At 39.1% G+C, this 19,407-nt stretch overlaps 1 protein-coding gene across 2 annotated transcripts; it reads left to right on the forward strand.

Annotated features, from left to right (window-relative positions):
* Positions 1–3,359: 3,359 nt before the first annotated feature.
* LOC122662398 (probable amino-acid acetyltransferase NAGS2, chloroplastic) lies at positions 3,360–19,397 on the forward strand. 2 transcript variants are annotated; one of them, XM_043858021.1, is made up of 10 exons: positions 3,360–3,815; positions 7,621–7,708; positions 8,714–8,922; positions 9,095–9,246; positions 10,685–11,108; positions 13,158–13,255; positions 15,160–15,271; positions 15,387–15,546; positions 18,028–18,100; positions 18,961–19,397. In XM_043858021.1, the coding sequence occupies exons 1-10, from the start codon at positions 3,513–3,515 to the stop codon at positions 19,118–19,120; spliced, it is 1,779 nt and encodes a 592-aa protein (XP_043713956.1). In that variant the 5' UTR covers positions 3,360–3,512; the 3' UTR covers positions 19,121–19,397. The 2 variants fall into 2 exon arrangements, with proteins under 2 accessions (XP_043713956.1, XP_043713957.1); XM_043858022.1 differs by lacking the exon at positions 3,360–3,815 and adding an exon at positions 5,319–5,526.
* Positions 19,398–19,407: the final 10 nt, after the last annotated feature.

Consider the following 19,407-nt stretch of genomic DNA (forward strand, 5'->3'; position numbering starts at 1 on the left):
AAGTTTTGTCAGGACAGACCAAGTACTTAATCCATTCTTGAGAATTTTCCAGGGAAAGATCTTGAATTTTGGGTGTATCTTAAGAGACCAGATTAATTTCTAGATCGGTTTAGATTGTTCAACAGGATTGTTCTGATTTGGAATGAATGATTGGTCATCTAAAAGTCTAGCTGCCACCTTGGTAGTGAGATTCCCAGTCTTAGTAAAAGGGCAGAAAATGAAATCCTCATGAGGATTATTTGATAAATGGATTATGGTGATGGAGTGTGCTATGTATGGTGAGAAAATGAAGGAAAGAAGAGGGAGATTCCAGCTTCTGTCAGTGAGAAGGTCAGAGACAAAAGTGAAAGGTGGCCTATGAGGATTCGGGTAGATGGAAGAGGGATGGTGGATTCTAGGTATCCAATTGTGATCCCAAAGAGAGACGAGGGTTCCAGTTCCTACCTTCCATTGGGTCATGGTCTATAGGATGGGAGTACGTGGACAATACTATTCCAAATCCAAGATCCCTACTCAGGTTTATGGGTAAAGCTTAGAGGGGAAGAGCGTGGAAAGTATTTATCTTTAAGGATTCTACTCCATAGTGAAGTGTGTTGTTTCATCATTCGCCAACCAAGCCGAATAAGAAGGGCATCGTTGTGTAAGGCTGAAGAACGGAAACCTAACCCTCCAGTAATTTTAGGATGATAGATAGATTCCCAAGAGATGAGGGTGAGTTTCTAGTTTTTTGGTTGTGTCCCTCTCCAGGAATGAGCATTAATGGAGTCAAGGGTGGCATGAAAAGATTTGAGCAACAAGAAGCAAGACATGAAATAAGTGGGCATCGAGCAGAGAACAGATTTGAGAGGCACAGAGTGGCCATCTTGAGATAAGAGGGAAGCTTTCCAAAAAGATAATTTTCTCTGGATGTGGGAAACAATCTTGTTGCAGTGAGCAATCCTTGATGGTAGAAGAGGAGTTCCAAGATAGATGGAATCAGGAGACATCTCTTTAAGTTTGAGTCCATGACAGATTTGAGACCATAGATCCAGTGGGGGTATTCCTACTGAAAAGGATCTCACTCTTGGTCCAATTGATGGAAAGGCCAGATAGTGTAAAACATAACATGATACAGAGAAGAATGGAAATCGCAAATACAATCACACAATGCGCACAAAGATTTAGGTGGTTCGGCAAGATTGCCTACGTCCACGGTGAGATAAAATCTGTTTCACTATCAATGGATAATAGGGTTACAATCGCTTGTTCCTCACACCTCTCTCAGATTTTCAATACAGAGAAAGAACTCTAGCTTAAGATTTATAACGAAACCCGGTACAATAAATTTACCGAAATACCTATATAGTCCTTGAAAATGAACTCCAAAACTGGAGGCTCCACGCAACAGTCCATCATCAAAAGTCAAGACATCAAAACCTCAACAGATAAATCTTCAAATAACTAGAGAATGGCTTGGATAGTGTCAATGTCTTCAATGGATGCCCTACAGAATATCATGGTGTCATCTGCAAAGAAGAGATGGAAGATTTCTGGTGCTTGCCTTGCAATTCGAATGCCTTTGAAAAGATTTAGATCTCGGTATGTAGTAAGGAGCCTGGATAAGCCTTTTATAACAAGAATGAAGAGGCACGGGTTGAGAACCATGATCCTGCTTTGCTTCCCTTTTGCTGTATTTATTTTGACTAAAATTATTTGACCCACACCTGATCCTCTTGAGCTATATTATTACAGTGTTGAGGCATATGCTTGGGAAACTACGTGGTGGAGGGTTAGCACTAACCACGAATAGAAGAAAAGGCGGGGAATGCTGTGTTATGCTCAAGACCTAAGGCGGTGGCAGATTCTTGGCCCATGAAGATATTCCCTTCATGGCATACATACCCTATACGGAGGGCATAAGATGAATATGCCATTAGCATCTCTTATTTTGAAGGCATCATCATTCTTTGTTTTTTTTTTATAATAAAAATAAATAAATTAGTCCAATTTTTTTCTTTACTCACGGTGATGAAAAGGGCATCTTTGTAATCTATAGATTCTTGTGGTTGGAATTAAAGGTGTCAAAAGCTGATCCACACCAATAGGCCAATTGAAATTAATCTATCTGTTAAAGCCTAAAATTGAACCAACTGGTTAATAAACCGTCTGGAGCCGGGCATAGACCAACTATCATTTGGTCGTTTACACTTTACAGTGATTGGTTGTTGCCAGTGATGGGGTGCCTAGCCCCCCCCCCCCCCCCGGCGACTTAACTGACCATTCATAACCTGTTTATAACCCAAATAGCCCTTTTATAGCTTTATCAACTCGGTTATGGCTTGTTTATGAACTGTTGATAGTCCCAATTAGCCCCTTTTAATGACCGATCATAGTTCGATTAACTTGAGACCCTGACTACAAATTGATAATTGGTTGATTGAATATAAACGTGTCTAATGTGACAATAATGCAAAAACTTAAGTTGGTGAAGATTGATTAGTCCGATCAAGAACAACCAATTGATACCGTAGTTAGATGGGATTCGTAAAAATTATTTTGATTTATCACAATAGGTGAAGGTAATGATGAGATCACTCGGTGGGATAATATTCTAAGAGTCCCTTCATACTCATAATCTATGGACTGATGGAAAAAATTTTGTCAAAAATTCTTTATCATTCTATTGATAAAGTCACAGTTTTCTTCTAAGACATAACAAAGGGTTAAGATAGTATGATTAGATGATGACATTTGTTTCATCTGCTACCATTTAAGGGATGAAACTGAAAGAATTATAAATAATTTGACTCTATACATGTACGGATAATGCTCAACACCTACGACGTATATGTATTACTAATAGCAGTGTATGAAATAGGTCAATGCTTCCAGCGTCCACATATGTCATGTGTGAAGCACTGGAGCATAGCCAATTAGCCATGCTAGGTCGGTCTCTTTAACAAGAGCGTCCTACAGGGATGCATGTTCTGGATGCTGGAATTGCCAAAAAAGATAAAGCTCACAAAAAACGACGGAAAAAATAATAAAATAATAAAAGAAAGATAGAAAATGGAACCTGTCAATCTCTCACGTCATCATCAGAATTCAGAAGATAACAAAGTACACATGCCCTCAAGACTCATGGCTGACCATCCGATTTCTATCGCCACTTCTCCATCGTTTTGCCGCGTCCTCTCCACTGTACCCTACCTTCTTCTACACTTTCTGCTTGCCTTTCTCTTTCTTTCTCTATTCTCCTTCTTTATCTACTCTGCTACGACATGGATTGGCGGTAATGGCCCCTGTCCGTTCGTCCGTCTCGTATAAATAGCATATATGTATTTTTTTTGGTAAGGTAAAAATAGCATATTCGCATGGCCGTGGCTGCTTCCAACTGGAGGGGGTGGGGGTGGTGGTGGTGGTGGGGTTTTCTGCAAAACCAACAAGAAATCTCCATTTCTTCCGGCTTGATCAGCCACAGTAATAGGAATAGGAATAGCAGAAGAAGCTCCTACTCTGGGAGGTTTCAGGCGATGAAAGCCGCTCTTATCATGTCTAGTCCCTTGTCACCATCGGAAAATAACTGTAGTATGAGAAGGAAAGGAAAGGTAGGAGGAGGAGGATCCTTAGGCTGCAAAAAAAGGGCAGGCAGTGACAGTGATACCACCACCGTTGGGTGTAAAGAAGACGAAAACGAAGACGACAAGGAGGAACACCAGTTCGTTGAGTGGTTTCGGGAAGCTTGGCCGTATTTCCACTCGTTCAGAGGAAGCACGATGGTAGTGTTGATTTCCGGTGAAATCATAGCCACTCCACACTTGGATCCCATTCTTAAGGTAATTAATTAATTAAATTAACTTACTTCTTCATTTCTTCTACTCTCACTCACTGCTACTACTCTACTGATCATGTAATGGTTTAATTCAAGCAACTTCTTTGATGATGAGGCCTCCCAACCCATTGTTTTTTTTTTTTTTTTTAATTAAAGGTTTGCAGGTACTCCTCCGTTCCTAACCTATTTGATGCTACAATGTCGTATTTTGCTTTGCTTTGCTTTGTTGAACCTTTTAATCAATAGTCTTTTTGATTGCTTCTTTTACTTTGGATGGAAATCGGGAATTGGGATTCAGAAATTATCTCATCTATCACCGACGGAGATGGTATTGGAATACTTCACTCCACCCATAAGTAAATTGTCTCCGTCGGTCAAAATTCCATCTTAAAAAAAAAAATCAAACATCCAACTTTTCTTTCTTTTCTTCTGCTGTTGAATTCAGAATATTGTATCGTATCCGATCCCAATTATCCCATACATTTATTGCTCCTGTGAAGTCACAGGTGTGGAAGTCGGTAGAACAGGAAAAGTTTTGTTCTGGTGTAGCCAGGACTTGAAGAGGTAACCCAACACTATATTTGTTGTATTTTCATTAACAAACAGGGTTAGAACTTGGAACAAGAGCGAGCCCTCTTTCTGTTTCGACTTTGTCCCCTTTGCCTTGGGACTTACTTGGGAGGGGAGGGGAAGGGGGGAAAATGGGAAATGAAGATTCTCAGTTTCAAGTTCTGAACTGGAAGAGGTAACTCCAGTTCAGTTCAGTTGGGTTGTTCTGAAGGCCGGGCTCGGATACCCTGTGTAGGGCCCACCTCAGTAGATTCTCAGGCTCAACCACATGTACAGCTGATATCAGGTCTGGACCCTGGACCCTGGACCCTGGAGGGCTATTTTGATTTTCACTTGTTGGTGTTTTCTTGGACTTTCCGGCTTTCCGCTTTGTTTGTTAGGGTCGTCACGGCCACGGCTGGAGACTCTGGAGGCTCTGCAGAGTAGTTTGTTGTTCCGTTTAGGCTGCGGCTGACGTGGTGGCTTCCTTTAATCCTTTTTCTAACTGCTGAGTTGGACTCCTTGACCCTGAGGCCCTGAGTCCTGACTGACTGACTGACTTAAGAGTGGCAAAAGTAACAAAAACCGTTTTCTTTCTCCGAATTTCCATCTTATATGGTGGTTGCAGGTTGGAGGCTGTCAACTTCTCCTCCTCCTCCACAGTCCCACTCTTCCACCGTTCCCGCTCTCCAACTATAAACTTGTAAAGTTTACCTAGCACAACCTCTCTCTCATTTCCTTTTCCAGCCATCTCTTTTTAGTTAGGATTTCGATCTGCTCTGTTATCGATGGCCGCTTCGAGTTCCAGTTACTGGATTTCCTTGCAGGATCATGGAGTAATACCGATTTCGCGCCATAATAAATCCATTCCAAGTTGCGGTTTGGGGTTCCGCCATGGTTTCAGGCCCAGATTCCCAAGTTACCATTCGATCAAAAGGCTTCCTCTGTCTCCACATGACGGAAGGACGGAACTCTTCTTAAATTGCTATCTTTCCTGCGAAATGGAACTTGGGAGCGCCAGCGACCGTAACTCTGATAAGGACGAGCAGTCTGTAAGGTGGTTTCGAGAAGCTTGGCCTTATTTTAGGGCGCATAGAGGTAGTACTTTCGTTGTCATCATTTCCGGAGAAATTATTGGTAGCTCTTCCTTGGAACCCATTCTAAAGGCAAGTTTCAGATTATCCTACTCTCTTTTCTTTAATCTTCCTCGGTTTTGTACGAAAATTTATTGCTTGATTATCCCCCCCTCCCCCTACCTTTCTCGAGCGCGGATCGTATCCGGTACCCTCGCCCTCTGGGGCCACAGAAGGAGTGGATTTCCATGTGAGTGGCCGTAGAGGGTGGACGGTACTTGTACAAGGACATGATCCTCTCTCTCTCGATTTTTTTTCCTTTTTTTTTGGGGTAAAAACATAATTGGTAATAACTTTTTTCAACCTCCGGCGGTAAAAGCACTTTATTTGGTAACGTGGAAACTCATTGCTGAAGATTACAAAACTCCAGGGTCCATAGATCGTAAATAGGCCATGCTACACGTAACCAATAGGATCTTCCTTCAATTTGGATCTTCTATTGCCGAGCTGTCCGGTAGGACTGTTCTGTGCAGACACAACAAGGCAGAAAATGATCGTCTTACCCCTGCCCAAGTGGGGGTAAGGCGATCATTTCCCACCTTGCTGTGCCTGCGCAGCATGGTCCTGCTGGGCAGCTCGGCAGTGGAGGATCAGGATCCGCCTTCCTTGCCAGGGAATCAGCCAAACTATTAATCTCCATTGGAATAAAGAGAAAACTACATGTTTCCAAACAAGGACTGATAAACAATATCTTCCAATATAGGTCTGAGGTCAAGTGGTGAAGAAGATAAACTTCCCTGAAAATAATTGATAGCGTAGCAGATCTCAAATGGCTAGAAGTTGGAATGTAGCTTTTTCTGGTAATTTCGTTGCTAATCTTTTGGCTCCATCTGCCGTGCCTACCGAAGACTTAACACGAAAATATGCTTTGTTATTATGTCTCCCTCGCTGTGTATAAGCATATTCATGCATCCATTCACATGTTCGTGGGGTTGGTGTTATGCTTTGAATATTTTGTGTTGCTACTTGCTGGTTCTCCCTGCAGCACCATATGTTCAAATTTTTAACCAATCAAGTAGTCCCTCCCTCCCCATAAAAAAGTTAAAAAAAGATGCTTTCTAAGTTATAATTAATACTTGATTACAATTATGCTCTTATGAAACTGATAGGTATATGGCCACGGGAATACTATTGACATGGTAATTAGGAAGACAAAAATACGGATCATATGTTTCAATTAATTATGTATGAGTAGTGCTTGTTAAACTCAGTTACAGTTGATAAGAACAAAGGTTAAGAGAATTGATTAGCTTGTCTTGAATGACTAAGGCAATAGCTTATTTATAAATGCAATCAATTACAAATATGGTATGAAAGGTAAGATTGAGTCATCGCTCTTATCATAACATACAATGAACCTGGACATCTAGTCACTCCTTAACAGTTACCATCCCAACAGAGCGTTGCTGTTAATTTGATAGTGTAGTAGTTTTTTTTTTTTTTTTTTTTTAAAAAAAAAATAATTAGGATACATTGTTAAGAAAAGTGTATGTTTATAGCATTATTAGTGTTCATAGATTAATTTAGATATATAGTATCCATGCAAGTCTTTCCTTTTCCCTTTCACCAGGATACAAAGATTCTGTGGATTTATGATCCTATGTTTATATTGGCCAAAAAGATGTTAAACTTTACCCCAAAAAAACTGAAAATGGGGGTTCAATTTTTATCTTTCAGTTCTTAGTTTGATTTGTGATTTCGATCCATAGACTATCCTTGGCTACTTTAATAGTGAAAGGGTTGGGAAGGCATCATTGCTTGGAAGTTGAAAGAAAAAGGGTCAGAATACATCTCAAAGTTGGCTTTAAAAGTCTTACTTTATATCATACAATAATGCACTGTATTGCTGAATATCTTATCAGATAGTATATAATTATCCGGTGCACCACTGCAGAATATTAGAAATCTTCATAGTTAGGTGCACTTGATCAGGTTCTGGATTTCAATGTATAATCTGCTGGTTGTTTCTTATTTTTATCAAGCTAGCAAAACATGCTTCCAGTTCTTTGCATTTTATTTTATATCATTGAGCATTAAATGGAGAACTCCTAAATATGTAATCCTATTTTATTTTTGTCCCTGGTGTAAACTTGCATGTGTTTACAACACTAAGACAAATACATGCAGGATATATCTCTCCTTCATGGCCTGGGGATCAGATTTGTCCTTGTTCCTGGGACTCATGTGCAAATTGACAAGCTTTTGGCTGAAAGAGGTGAGAAAAAGTCTTGGTAGTTTTCACCTTGTTGCTCCCATCCAGATTTAACGTAGACACTTTAAGAACTGGTCCTTATGACTTAATGGTATGGAAAGCATCATAGATGTAATATGGACCATTGCATGATTCATCTGCCCAGTATGTGTTTTGTGTCATGTTACAATGGCATGGTGTTGTTATCCTCACTGTACTGGAGTGCAATTTTTTTACCATTGTAATGTTGGACACTTCCTACAGGATATCTGTGAGATTTGATTAAGAAGGTCTGGCATTGACTATTTGGTCTAACTCATTTACTTAAAAGTTAGTTCTTGTGAAAAGGGCAGATTAATCATTATACCCTGGTCCCCAAAGTCCTTGACACCCCCTCTTCCTTTTCATTCCCTCAAGATGAATTTTGATGAGTGCTTGGTTGGTAAGACAAGTCTGGTGGGTATTGGAGGTGTATTCAGGAATTGCTTAGTAGACCTCGTTGTATTCTTGGGGCCAATTGGTATAACAGAACTAACTGTAACAGAATTGAAAGCTTAATGTTTTTGTTTGCAAGTAGCCCCATCTTTGAAGTGGTCCAGATTGGACTCAGCTTTGGTGCTTATATGGATAAAAGGGCTATAGCAGTTAAGCTCGCAGAAGAAGGCTTCTCTGGGTCCAGCAATCGGTAGGACCATAGCCGACTATGTAGCACATTCGTTGCTGTCTTAATGTGGTTCTATCTCCCAAATGGGATGTTTCCATCCAATGATCGGGGATTTAGTTTTTGGAATATGTTTCTCCCAGGAGCTGGTACTGCTATCTAGAGCATCTGTATTAAATTGCAGTAGGAGAAATGCAAATGATTCCGTGCTTCATCTGTTCGTATGTAGTGGTCGCTTAGAGCTGGAATTTGATTCATTTATCTTTCTCTTCCTTTATGTTTCTTCGTGGTGAGGTCTTTGTGGGATTCTTTTTTCTAGTCCGTGCTCCATCTGTTTTGTAGTTTGGTGTGATGATGTGGTCTTGCAGGAGGTGAGGCCAAATATGTTGGTCAATATCGAATTACAGACCCTGATTCTCTGGAAGCAGCGATGGAGGCAGCTGGGAGTATCCGTACTTTGATAGAAGCAATGCTTTCTCCTGGACCCCCAATATTCAGTATTCGTAGACATGGTGAGAATAGTCGTTGGCATGATGTTGGTGTCAGTGTTGCAAGTGGTAATTTTCTTGCAGCTAAGGTGAGGAAGATTCTTTGTGTTTAAGTTGAATTTCTATATTCTGTTGCATTTCATGTTATTCCTTTTACTCGACGAATATTCTGTTCAGAAACTGAATTCAGTTTGAGGTTTATCTTGTTCTTTTTTCTGTATTACCTCTATAGAGAGCTGAACTTTATTTATCTTTTGCCAGAAAAGAGGAGTTGTTAATGGCATTGACTTTGGAGCAACTGGCGAGGTAAAGAAAATAGATGTTTCTCGTATACATGAGAGGCTTGACGGAGATTGTATAGTCCTATTAAGCAATCTGGGTTATTCCAGCTCTGGAGATGTTTTAAATTGCAAGTATGCTACATAGCTCCCACTAGGTATCTTTGGTTGTTTTTTAATCTGATCAAATTATTTATATGTGCTTATGGTTTAATTGGGTTTGAAGTGGTAGTGGAAGAGCTGATTGCTCATACTTTCCCTGTCCCAAGGTTGTCAAGTTTGACAAATTTCACTTTTGAATGGGAGTTTGTTATTGTATTAACTGTTCACTGATTTTTCAAAATTACCCTTCATAGCTTTACCCAATTACATTAAATTCTCCTTCCTCTTGCCTCTTTTAATGCATTAAACATTCTAAGTGTTTTGGGAAAGTAAGAAAATTTTAAAGCATTTAATATTGTAATGGGGAAACGAATTGGGAAAGAGAAAAAGTCCAACACAAACTGCTTGCGGGATGGAGTAATTTAACAGAAGAAAGATGTGTCATTTAGAGGAGTATTGCCTAGGATATACCACGTATAACAATTGGAGGACTTACTCTATTGGAGGTGGTGCACCATGTAGAAAGATGTGTCACTTCTGGGAACTCAAGCTGGAAAGATCATTCTGGATCATAATCAATTCGACTGATCCGTCTGATTTGGACTGGATCAGTGTCCCATTCCTGGACCCAAATCTTTAAAACCTTGATGTCAAGACTGCAAGTTGTAGAGAGGGCAGGCAGCAGTGAACTAGACGAGAATAGCAAACAGAAATTTGGAGAGATTGCTATTATGTCCTTTACCCTGAAACAAGACAGAGAGCAAACATGGGAGAGAGAGAGAGAGATGGCTACTATGCTAGTTGCTGCGGTGGAGGAGGCTGATACATAAAGACCAGTTTTGGAGTTCATTTGGTCGTTTTAGTTGCTTCTTGGTAAGATATTTCTCGTGGTGAGGCATAGGGGAACTAGATTGATGAATACAGTGATAACTGCTACCGCCCAAAATTAAAGGCAGCTTGGGGAAAGAGTTGGTAAAAAGTCTTGAACTTCGAGACTTGGAGCAGTAAATTGGGTGGTTGTGGCAGTAGCAGCATGCAGGTTTTGGTGTTTAGTTTCTGTCACTACATATAAGCATAGTTTGGCGGGGTTGTACTCATATTGTAAGATCACACTATATATCACATATTGTATAGCTAGAGCTTGGACTTGTACTGCATTTGCTTCTTGAATTAATGTTTGCTTTTCTTTCTCCCTTCTGAAAGTGGATATTTTCTCCAAATATCTCTTCAGATTTAGTAATTTTCTTATCATAGCACAAGTTTTTTAATTCATTTTAAATTTGACAATGGTTTTGAGACTTTATGCGTAGCTGTGTGCTATGTGCATCTCCTTGTTCTATGGCTATGTCATCTAATACTTTGGCTTCCTGGATGATATTTTGTTCTTGTTTTTTGATTGCCTTTCAAATGATGACTTTGGCATGCAACTACTGTTTGAGGCTCTGGTTCTTTTTGCTTTTAAATCTTGCAGCACTTACGAAGTTGCTACTGCTTGTGCCTTAGCTATTGGAGCAGAGAAACTCATTTGCATTGTTGATGGACCAATCTTAGATGAAAATGGGCGGCTTATTCGTTTCATGACTCTACAGGATGCGGACATGTTGGTCCGCAAGCGAGCTAAGCAAAGTGAAATAGCTGCAAACTATGTAAAAGCTGTTCGTAAAGAAGATATCTCTTGCTCTGGACATCTTGATTCCAGTGGGACAAGTGTTCATCCTCAGAATGGAATGAGTTTCAGTAAAAATAATAATGCAACATTTCACAATGGTGTTGGGTTTGACAATGGTAATGGATTATGGTCTGGTGAACAAGGGTTTGCTATTGGAGGTGAGGAGCGGTTGAGTAGATTAAATGGTTTCCTTTCAGAAATAGCTGCTGCAGCTTTTGTTTGCAGAGTAAGCCCAATTAAAATACATGCACTTTTTATATTTTTTGTTGGGAAAATTTTATTGTCACCACAGATGCTGACAAATGCATCGTAAACCATGGCTCTTATTTTTCCCCATGGAAGAATGATGTGGCAAATCCAACTGTTGGATATCTAGGAAATGGTCTATGCTACTACTGCTTATCCCAAAAGTTCAAGCTGTTCAGCAAGGACAACAACAATGCATATCAGCACACAACCCCCTCCCCCTCCATCTCCACACGTGCAGGCTCACTTTCACACATACAGAGCTCTGCACGTGACACCATCACATGGCAGTGAGGGATAAGCATAGGGGCACAACAATACCAACACAAACCCCTCGCACTTACCAGGTTTTGAACACCAACCTCCCAACTCTGATATCATGTTACAACTGCTTATCCCAAAAGCTTGAGATGTTAAGGGCAGCAACAATGTCTATCAAACACAACAACAGTTTGGATTAGCCACATGCCGTATTTCAGCCTCGAATTCAATCTTCCCCCTTCCATGTAATGACATTCCCTCTCTTGTATGTCCATTCACCCCCTTATATTCTCATGTATCCTCTTTGTAGTCCTGAAAAACTGGTTTGTTTGCAATGTGGACAACTCTGATGGGGCTGAAACTTAACATGTGAATAGTGAACCATGGGGTCTTCTCATCCACAAAATTCCATCCCCATCTAAGCTGACACGTGGCAAAAATGATGTGGCTACAAAAATGAAATGTCTCCAATGTGGTTATAACAAGTTCTCTTTATTGTTTGTCTTTTATATGACCTGTATCAACTCTGCCGTCACTCTTTTCCTTTCTGCATTTGCATGAGAAGGTGCTTTCATATTTTATTACATTTTGCTCAACATTCTCTTAAATTATCTTATTTTGTTAGCTCACAAAATCTGTTCAGAAGTATGATCCAAACTAGCTCTGGCAATCAGCCAATCTAGGTCAACTCAGAAGCTTTGTTTTGCAGTTCAGGAGCTGAGTACAAACTTCAAACCTTGAATTAAACTCAATTTGGAAGTCTTCTTTTTTTTTTTTTTTTGTTCCAAACGTTCTCTTTATGCAATTATAAATGTGTCTAGATTCACTTGCTAGCTTACCTGGAAATTGTAATTTACTGATAATGTATCATATCTTTAGCTTTGCCCCATTTGACTTTGGTGTTCCAGTGCACAATCAGAAGAAATTATACATTACCATATCTTCCATATGGTTGACCTCTCATTTGAAGCAACAAAGATGCTATTCAACTCCTTAAAAGATGTACACTGAGGCACCAAATATCCATTATTTATCCTCAATTGTATATAGAGTTTAAAACGAGAGATCTAATCTAATTGCACATGTAAATCAGTAAGCTTCCATATATGTCTTAATAAGAACAAGAACTTTATTGAGCATAGCCTATATAGCCAGCCAAGGTAGCGAGGAAATCTCTTAGATAAAATTGTTTTTACTGCTATTTTCTATGTTTTTGCTTTGGAGTACACGTGTCAGAGTTTTTCTGGGAATACATTGGCACGGAATATTCTACTGGTACTTCTGACTTGTATAGCCAATAGGTTATTCCAATCGATGGGAAAAGGTGTAACTATACCATCCAAGTGGTGTAAGCAGGTTATCCTTATCAAAATGGATTTGACTACTTAAAGCTACATCAGAACATTCATTCTTCGGAATTTTGTCAGGTTTTTTTCATTTAAGCATCTACAATCTTCACATTAGGTGCTACGTTGGACACCCTATATCCATGTTACATGCCTATGCATTTCTCTGCATTATGTCTAGCTGTTTTTCCATATAGTCTTCTATGGAGCTAAATCCTGTGATTAGGAAAATGGCTTTTAGAAAAGGTGGAATTTCTCATATGACCGGAATCAGCTAATATGATATGTGCATCTATTTGCGATATGTGCATCTATTTGGTTGGTTTGTATGTTCAGCTTTGTGACCCCTGTAGTCTACTTTTCTTTGTTGAATTTGATGATGCCTTCACTGATGGTAGTCCTACACTCCTAATTTCTGTCAGGGTGGTGTTCAAAGAGTTCATTTATTAGATGGCACCATTGGTGGAGTTTTGCTATTAGAGTTGTTTCAAAGAGATGGAATGGGGACTATGGTGGCTAGGTAAACAATAACCATCTTTTTGCGTTAACTTCTCTCATTCTCAATTCCTTAAACCTTAACCTTCTTGGAAAATCAGCAATCTGATCTACTACTGGCTTTCACTAATTTAGATGTTGATTATCCATTTATCAGCTTCAAACACTATTTGCATGTTATTATCTCTTCGAGGCTGTCTTTCACATTTGTTTCTAATGCCTTTCTGTTGCGTTTCAATCGATCTTCTATATAGCATGTTAGTCAGCATGAACTATAAGTCTTAGTGTTCATATGTTGCTGTGGCATTCAGGCGCTGTTCATTGTAATATACTGGAAAATGTGTTGGAAGTGTCCAGTGATACCCATTATTCAGTCGTGACACGCGATACCCATTATTCAGTTGTGACACTATCCCCAGAGTAGAACTGAATAATTGTTTGTTTCTTCTCTATTCTGCTCAGTTCTTGTACCCATCTGAAAAAACAGTTCCCTTGTGAATACGTAACCTGAAATGCAATCTCTGAATCCCTACCTTTCCAATTTTTATGCCTATGTTATAACCTGACATGCATTTTCTCTATCTCACCCTGAAAATATAACAAGTAAATAGAGAAGCGGGGGCTGCTTATCCAAAACTTATTAGCCTGTGCAGCCACACACTATACATTCTTCCTTGATTACCCGATATCTTCTAACGTTTATCAATCCTAAGCATATACACAATTACATTATACTTTGAATAGTTGGTTATGAAGGACCATGACAATGATATATCAATAGGGACCTCAATTTCAATCTTATTGTTCTCTCTAAACTTCCACTTTTTTCACTTGAAAAGGCAGATTTTGAGTTGCTGCTAATGTAATGCTGGGATCACAAAAGACCTAGCCCCAGGCAGGATCTTCTTGAATAAAGTTTAATGCTGCTTTGGTCTTCAAAAAACTGGGCAAACATTGATGAATTTGTAGCAGCAGATCACACAATAAAATCGATTGAAATAGAAACAAAAAGACAAAATAGAAAATAGAGACAAAGGGTAGGATTGAATCTGAGTATCCCACTCTCTCCCAGGTCTCTCACCCACTCACAGGTACAGCCATCTCACCCTTCCCCCATTACATTTCAAAGCATAGCATGGTTTACAACCAAAATTCTCCTTTTTTTGTTCTCAAACTCGACTTGTCTGGTTATCAGCCTATTCCTCTGTTTATAATTCCAATAGATTATATCCTAGGTTCTTCTAGAAATATCTCAAAACAAAAATCCCAATTAAATAAAACTCCTATTCCTAATCTAGATTATAACTAAAATAATAAACCTCTAAAAGCCCACTCTAAGGCAGCAACCTTCTTGAATTCAAAGTACTCCACGCAAGCTGTTATGGGGCAACAAATCTGGGTAGATACCTCCTCTTTAGTCTTTACCACAAAAATCTAAATTTTCTCTAACTCTAATTACATCACATAACTGAATTATATCCTAATTAGAAACCTATCTAAAAGACTCAAACTGTTGTAGGAGTCCTCAATGTATTGGCAATTTAGTCTTCAAACTGAGCTCATCCAGCTGGCCATGGGGCCCACACTAAGTGGAAAATATCCCCCTACAAATCAGCAAACTTGATTGCAATTAAATCTCCCAAATATAACTGATCGATCTCCTACTTTAAATTCTGCTGGACGGTATCTCTCCTTGGGTAAAAGTCAAAATGGGTTTGAATAAACCCAGAATTTGGACCAGGTACATGCTTGTCGATCTGCATCAGCTGTTGATACAGATATCGTGCACTAGAAAATTCAGCGCATTATCATTTTATGTGTAGTCAGTCACTTGTGCATGGTTTATGAAGATATATTATGAAATCCCCTCCATCCCACTCCCCATTTTATTTGAAGGCCCGTTTCTTTAATGTTTTTCATTTTTCTTAGTGATCTGTACGAAGGAACACGAGCAGCTACAGTAATAGATATCTCTGGAATTAAACAAATTATAAAGCCTCTGGAAGAGTCTGGGACTTTGGTTCAGAGGACTGACGAAGAGGTGTGTACCTAGTTTGTGAATTAATTAGGCAGAGCATGATAACAACTGCTATTCAGTTATCTTTACTGGAACTGGGACTAGGAGGTTTTGCTTATCATGTGCTGCATGTCCTCAGCTAGTTGAAGCGTTGGATTCATTCATTGTTGTGGAGAGAGAAGGACATATCATTGCCTGTGCTGCCCTTTTTCCTTTCTCTGAAGAGAAGTGTGGAGAGGTTGCATCTATTGCTGTATCTCCCGAGTGCCGTGGAGAAGGGCAGGGGGACAAATTACTCGGTATGATATTGAAACTTAATTCTTATTTGTTTGTCAGAACCACAACGCTGCTAGATGTACATTGAACTAGGTAACAGTACATAACCTCATTTTATTTTTCATTGTGATCCCTTATTAACATTTAGTTCATCTCCTCCAACAACTTGAAGTTATTTCTTATAGAGGTTGAAGCGTCAGGAGTGGACCTCTTTTTAGCCTCAAGTTTCCTGCTTTGGATTTTGTTCCTTTCTCAAACCTAAATGTTACAATAGCCTTTCATTGGCTCAAGAAACATGACAGCATTGGAAGGCCTAAGCCCAAACTCATTCATCCTAGCTCAAGGCCTTCAATTGGACCGTGATGTTGAGGAAAACTTCTGTTTTGACTTTAAATTTGAATGCTAGATCTTTAGTTTCGTCTTATTTATTAGCTATCTTTTGGCTGTCTAATCATTTTAGCCTATTAATTTGCTTTTAGACTTTGTTGGGTTGAGTTTGGTTCTGGTTCCCCCAATATCTTGGCTTTCATTTTATCCTCCTTATTTATTTAATACATATTTCTTCACATTGTTGTGTAAACCCCCCCCCCCCCCCCCAATCACACACACACCCAAAAAAAAACTGAAGAAATGAGTTCTTTCAATCTAGTCTTTTCCTTGTAGAAATAGTTTCTCGTAGACATCTTTATTTGTTTATAAAATGTTTTGGTGAGCTGCTGGCCACATGAACCCTAACAGGTGATAGGCAGACCCCATCAATCCTCTTTTTCTCTGTCCAATCTCTACTTCAATAGATCAAGAAAGTTTGGTATAAATATTTCTATTTACCAGGTCTATTTCAATTCTGTTCTACGCTATAGTTCTGAATATATATATATAGAAGCTTAGCCAATTAGATGAATTCTGCTTCCGTTAGTTTTGTTCTTTTTGCTGCTTAACTGTGTATTTCCTCCATCAATTTCTACCATAATCACCATCTCATCAACTTTCCTTATCAGTTCCAATGCTGTCTATTAAGAATCCCCTCTACCTCTAGTCTTTTGTTTTTATACTATTGGTAGTTTGGTACACTGCCATATATACCATCATAAACCTATGAGTGATCACTTTTCTCTCCAACTGCACCGCTAATCTACAAGATATCATATTTCCTCTTCCTTGTTGTAGAATTCTAATTTCCTTAGTTGGTGGATTAAGATCATATTTTTGGATCCAAAAAAGAAAAAAAAATCTCGAATGAGGTATTCAACTCCAGGAATGAATTGAAATGGAAATCTTTATTGGTTGTACCTCTTTTACTTATTATGAAGAGAATGAATCTTTTATTGAAGGATCAGGAAAAATCAGCCCAGATCTCCTGCAGGAATGATTTGGAAAGGACCAAAACCAAAAAGATTAGTATTTGTTAGCAACAAAATAATGGAGGCAGTCAATCATTATATAGAATGATCCGAAATCTGATCAAAATCCAATATAGTACCTATGGATACTTAGAAATGTATCGAATCAATTTTTTTTAATAAACAGATCCAGTAGGATTAGGATTCCATATTCTTATTCTTAGTGAGGTTAGGATTCCACTTTCTTATTCCTAGTGAGATCAGGATTCTACTTTCTTATTCAAAGTGAGATTTGGATTCCTTTCCTGTAGAACTAGGACTACTATTGAATTTCAGATTGAGTTTGCATTGCTATAAACTCCAATTTTCTATGAAGTACTGTACAGATTAGTCCAAATTGGATTAAAAAAAAAAAAAGCAAAGGGATTTACTTATTGTTAAGAAAAAAAAAAACTTTTGGGATGACTTAGAGCCACAGAGATGCTTCAGTCAATTTTGAACAAGGTGGATGGACCCTCTGGACTGGCATCTGACAGCTCAACTATATGGTGATGTATTGGAAGTGTGTAGGGTTTGAACATCATTGCAATCCTTCTGATTTCTAAGGCTGAAAATCAAATAAAAGCCAGAATACAGATTTTGATCACCGTCAGTAACCTAGGGTTTTAAACTGCAACACCCAAAAAGTAAACAAGATAACTCCCCCCACCCCCAGTGGGGAGAGAAGACAGGAGTGACCCAATCAAAATATCATTTAATTTTTTAAGGAACATTTTCCCTTTTATTTCAAAACATTATTGACTTTTAAACATCATTTTCTCGATGCTTTATTTAACCAAATGTTAATACCTGTTTCTTCTTGAAACTATACTTCTGGATCTGCCTTCGTGGGACTGCCAGTCCTGCTATACATCGCCCCAATTTTTTTTGCAGCATTGATTCTCACCACCCACCCCCAACCCCAGTTGTTTCGAACAGATGCAGTATTCGAAATATTTAGGGTTTAATATAATCCAACCATAAATTGACTGCCCTGTATGCACACGAGATTTGCTCTTCCTTGGCTTCGCTGGTTTGCTTTCTAGCTGATTGTCATTATGCTCTTCTTTTGAGTGTATGATCTAATCATAGTAAAGGTCTGTCTTTTTGCTGTCAAATCTGTAGATTTCATTGAGAAGAAGGCGGCATCCCTTGGGTTGGAGAGGCTTTTTGTGCTTACAACCCGAACTGCAGATTGGTATGCATCTGGTCTCTGAAAATTTTAAAAATTCCTGTGTAGGTGATAGTACACTTGATGGTTGTTTCAAATTCTAACAAATGGACAGTTCAATCCTGATCACTTCTTTTACGGTTTATGTTCTTTGATTCTTCACGTTACAAATTTATTCAATCCTCATCCACTTACTATTTCTCTGCTGCTGATGTTCTTGAAATACTTATTGGGGAAGTGTTCTCTGTCCGGGAGCGTGGCTCCTGCGCACGCAGGGGCCAATGGAAGAGCGCACGGGGGCATCATGTGGGACGTCATTTGCACTTTTCATTGGGGGGGGGGGGGATTGTCATTTCACCCCCGCCCTCGTGTCTGGGCACAGGGCATACACTCCCGGATAGAGTTCTTTTCCCATATTTATTTTAGGTCCAAAAGTAGGAGCTAGATGCTATGGAAATCTATGTTGTTTTTCTGCTTCCACCAGTTCAATGATCAGATGAAAGTATCCAATAGGTATACCATATCACACATTCATCCTACATGAGCACAGATTCATGCTTTCTTCACAATCTAGTCAGTGTTCCAGGGAACTTTAAAGTGAAAGGATTTCTGAATGTAATGAGTGGAGCGCTTTGAGGAAAAATATTTAGAGAAACATTCAGCAATAGATTGCACTAGTTTATAGTTGGTTTCCATCTGCAGGCAAGATTGAAACAGCTGCTTTTGAGAGAGCAAAAAAAAACTGAAACTGCAACTTTATATGTAAACATTGATGGATATCTCTTTCCTTCTAAAGGATATCAAGTGATAGTGCCAACTGCATTGCCCATTTATGTTGGTTGGCAATATGATGCCCTATGATCTTACTGGTGGTAAATATTGTACAGGTTTGTGAGGCGCGGCTTCTCAGAGTCTTCCATTGAGTCTATCCCTGAAACAAGGAGAAAAACGATAGATTTCTCCCGTAGATCAAAATATTATATGAAGACGCTGCAGCAAGACATGAGTGGCATTACAGTTGATAAGTTGTTGAGCCAAAGTGGCTAAATCACAAGGTTTTGCTTCTATTTCCTTTGTGTTATGTAACTCGTTTAGATCTGCTAACTAGTTTACAATCCGCTGGAAGGGGCAATAATTATAGGTGGTAGTTTTGTAGCTAGGTTTCCGAGTGCTGAACTTATCCCCCAACCATCCCCCTTTTCATGCGGAAGGGGGTTGTGAACTTGTGATTAGAGCCACCTCCATTTGTTTATTTGGTTGTTAAATCTTAAAAAATAAAATTTTATTAGCAAGATATTGTTGTTGGAAAGGGTAATTGTGCATAGTTCCTAGTC

This window comes from Telopea speciosissima, chromosome 5 (genome assembly GCF_018873765.1).
Source record: "Telopea speciosissima isolate NSW1024214 ecotype Mountain lineage chromosome 5, Tspe_v1, whole genome shotgun sequence".
Lineage (NCBI taxonomy): Eukaryota > Viridiplantae > Streptophyta > Magnoliopsida > Proteales > Proteaceae > Telopea > Telopea speciosissima.

What these genes read in the sequence shown, in the direction of transcription:
- LOC122662398 (XM_043858021.1), top strand. Translation starts at nt 3,513, where the DNA reads ATGAAAGCCGCTCTTATCATGTCTAGTCCCTTGTCACCATCGGAAAAT. An exon ending in GCAGGGGGACAAATTACTCG is followed by an intron (nt 15,547 to 18,027) that starts GTATGATATTGA and finishes TCAAATCTGTAG; the next exon opens with ATTTCATTGAGAAGAAGGCG. An exon ending in ACAACCCGAACTGCAGATTG is followed by an intron (nt 18,101 to 18,960) that starts GTATGCATCTGG and finishes AATATTGTACAG; the next exon opens with GTTTGTGAGGCGCGGCTTCT.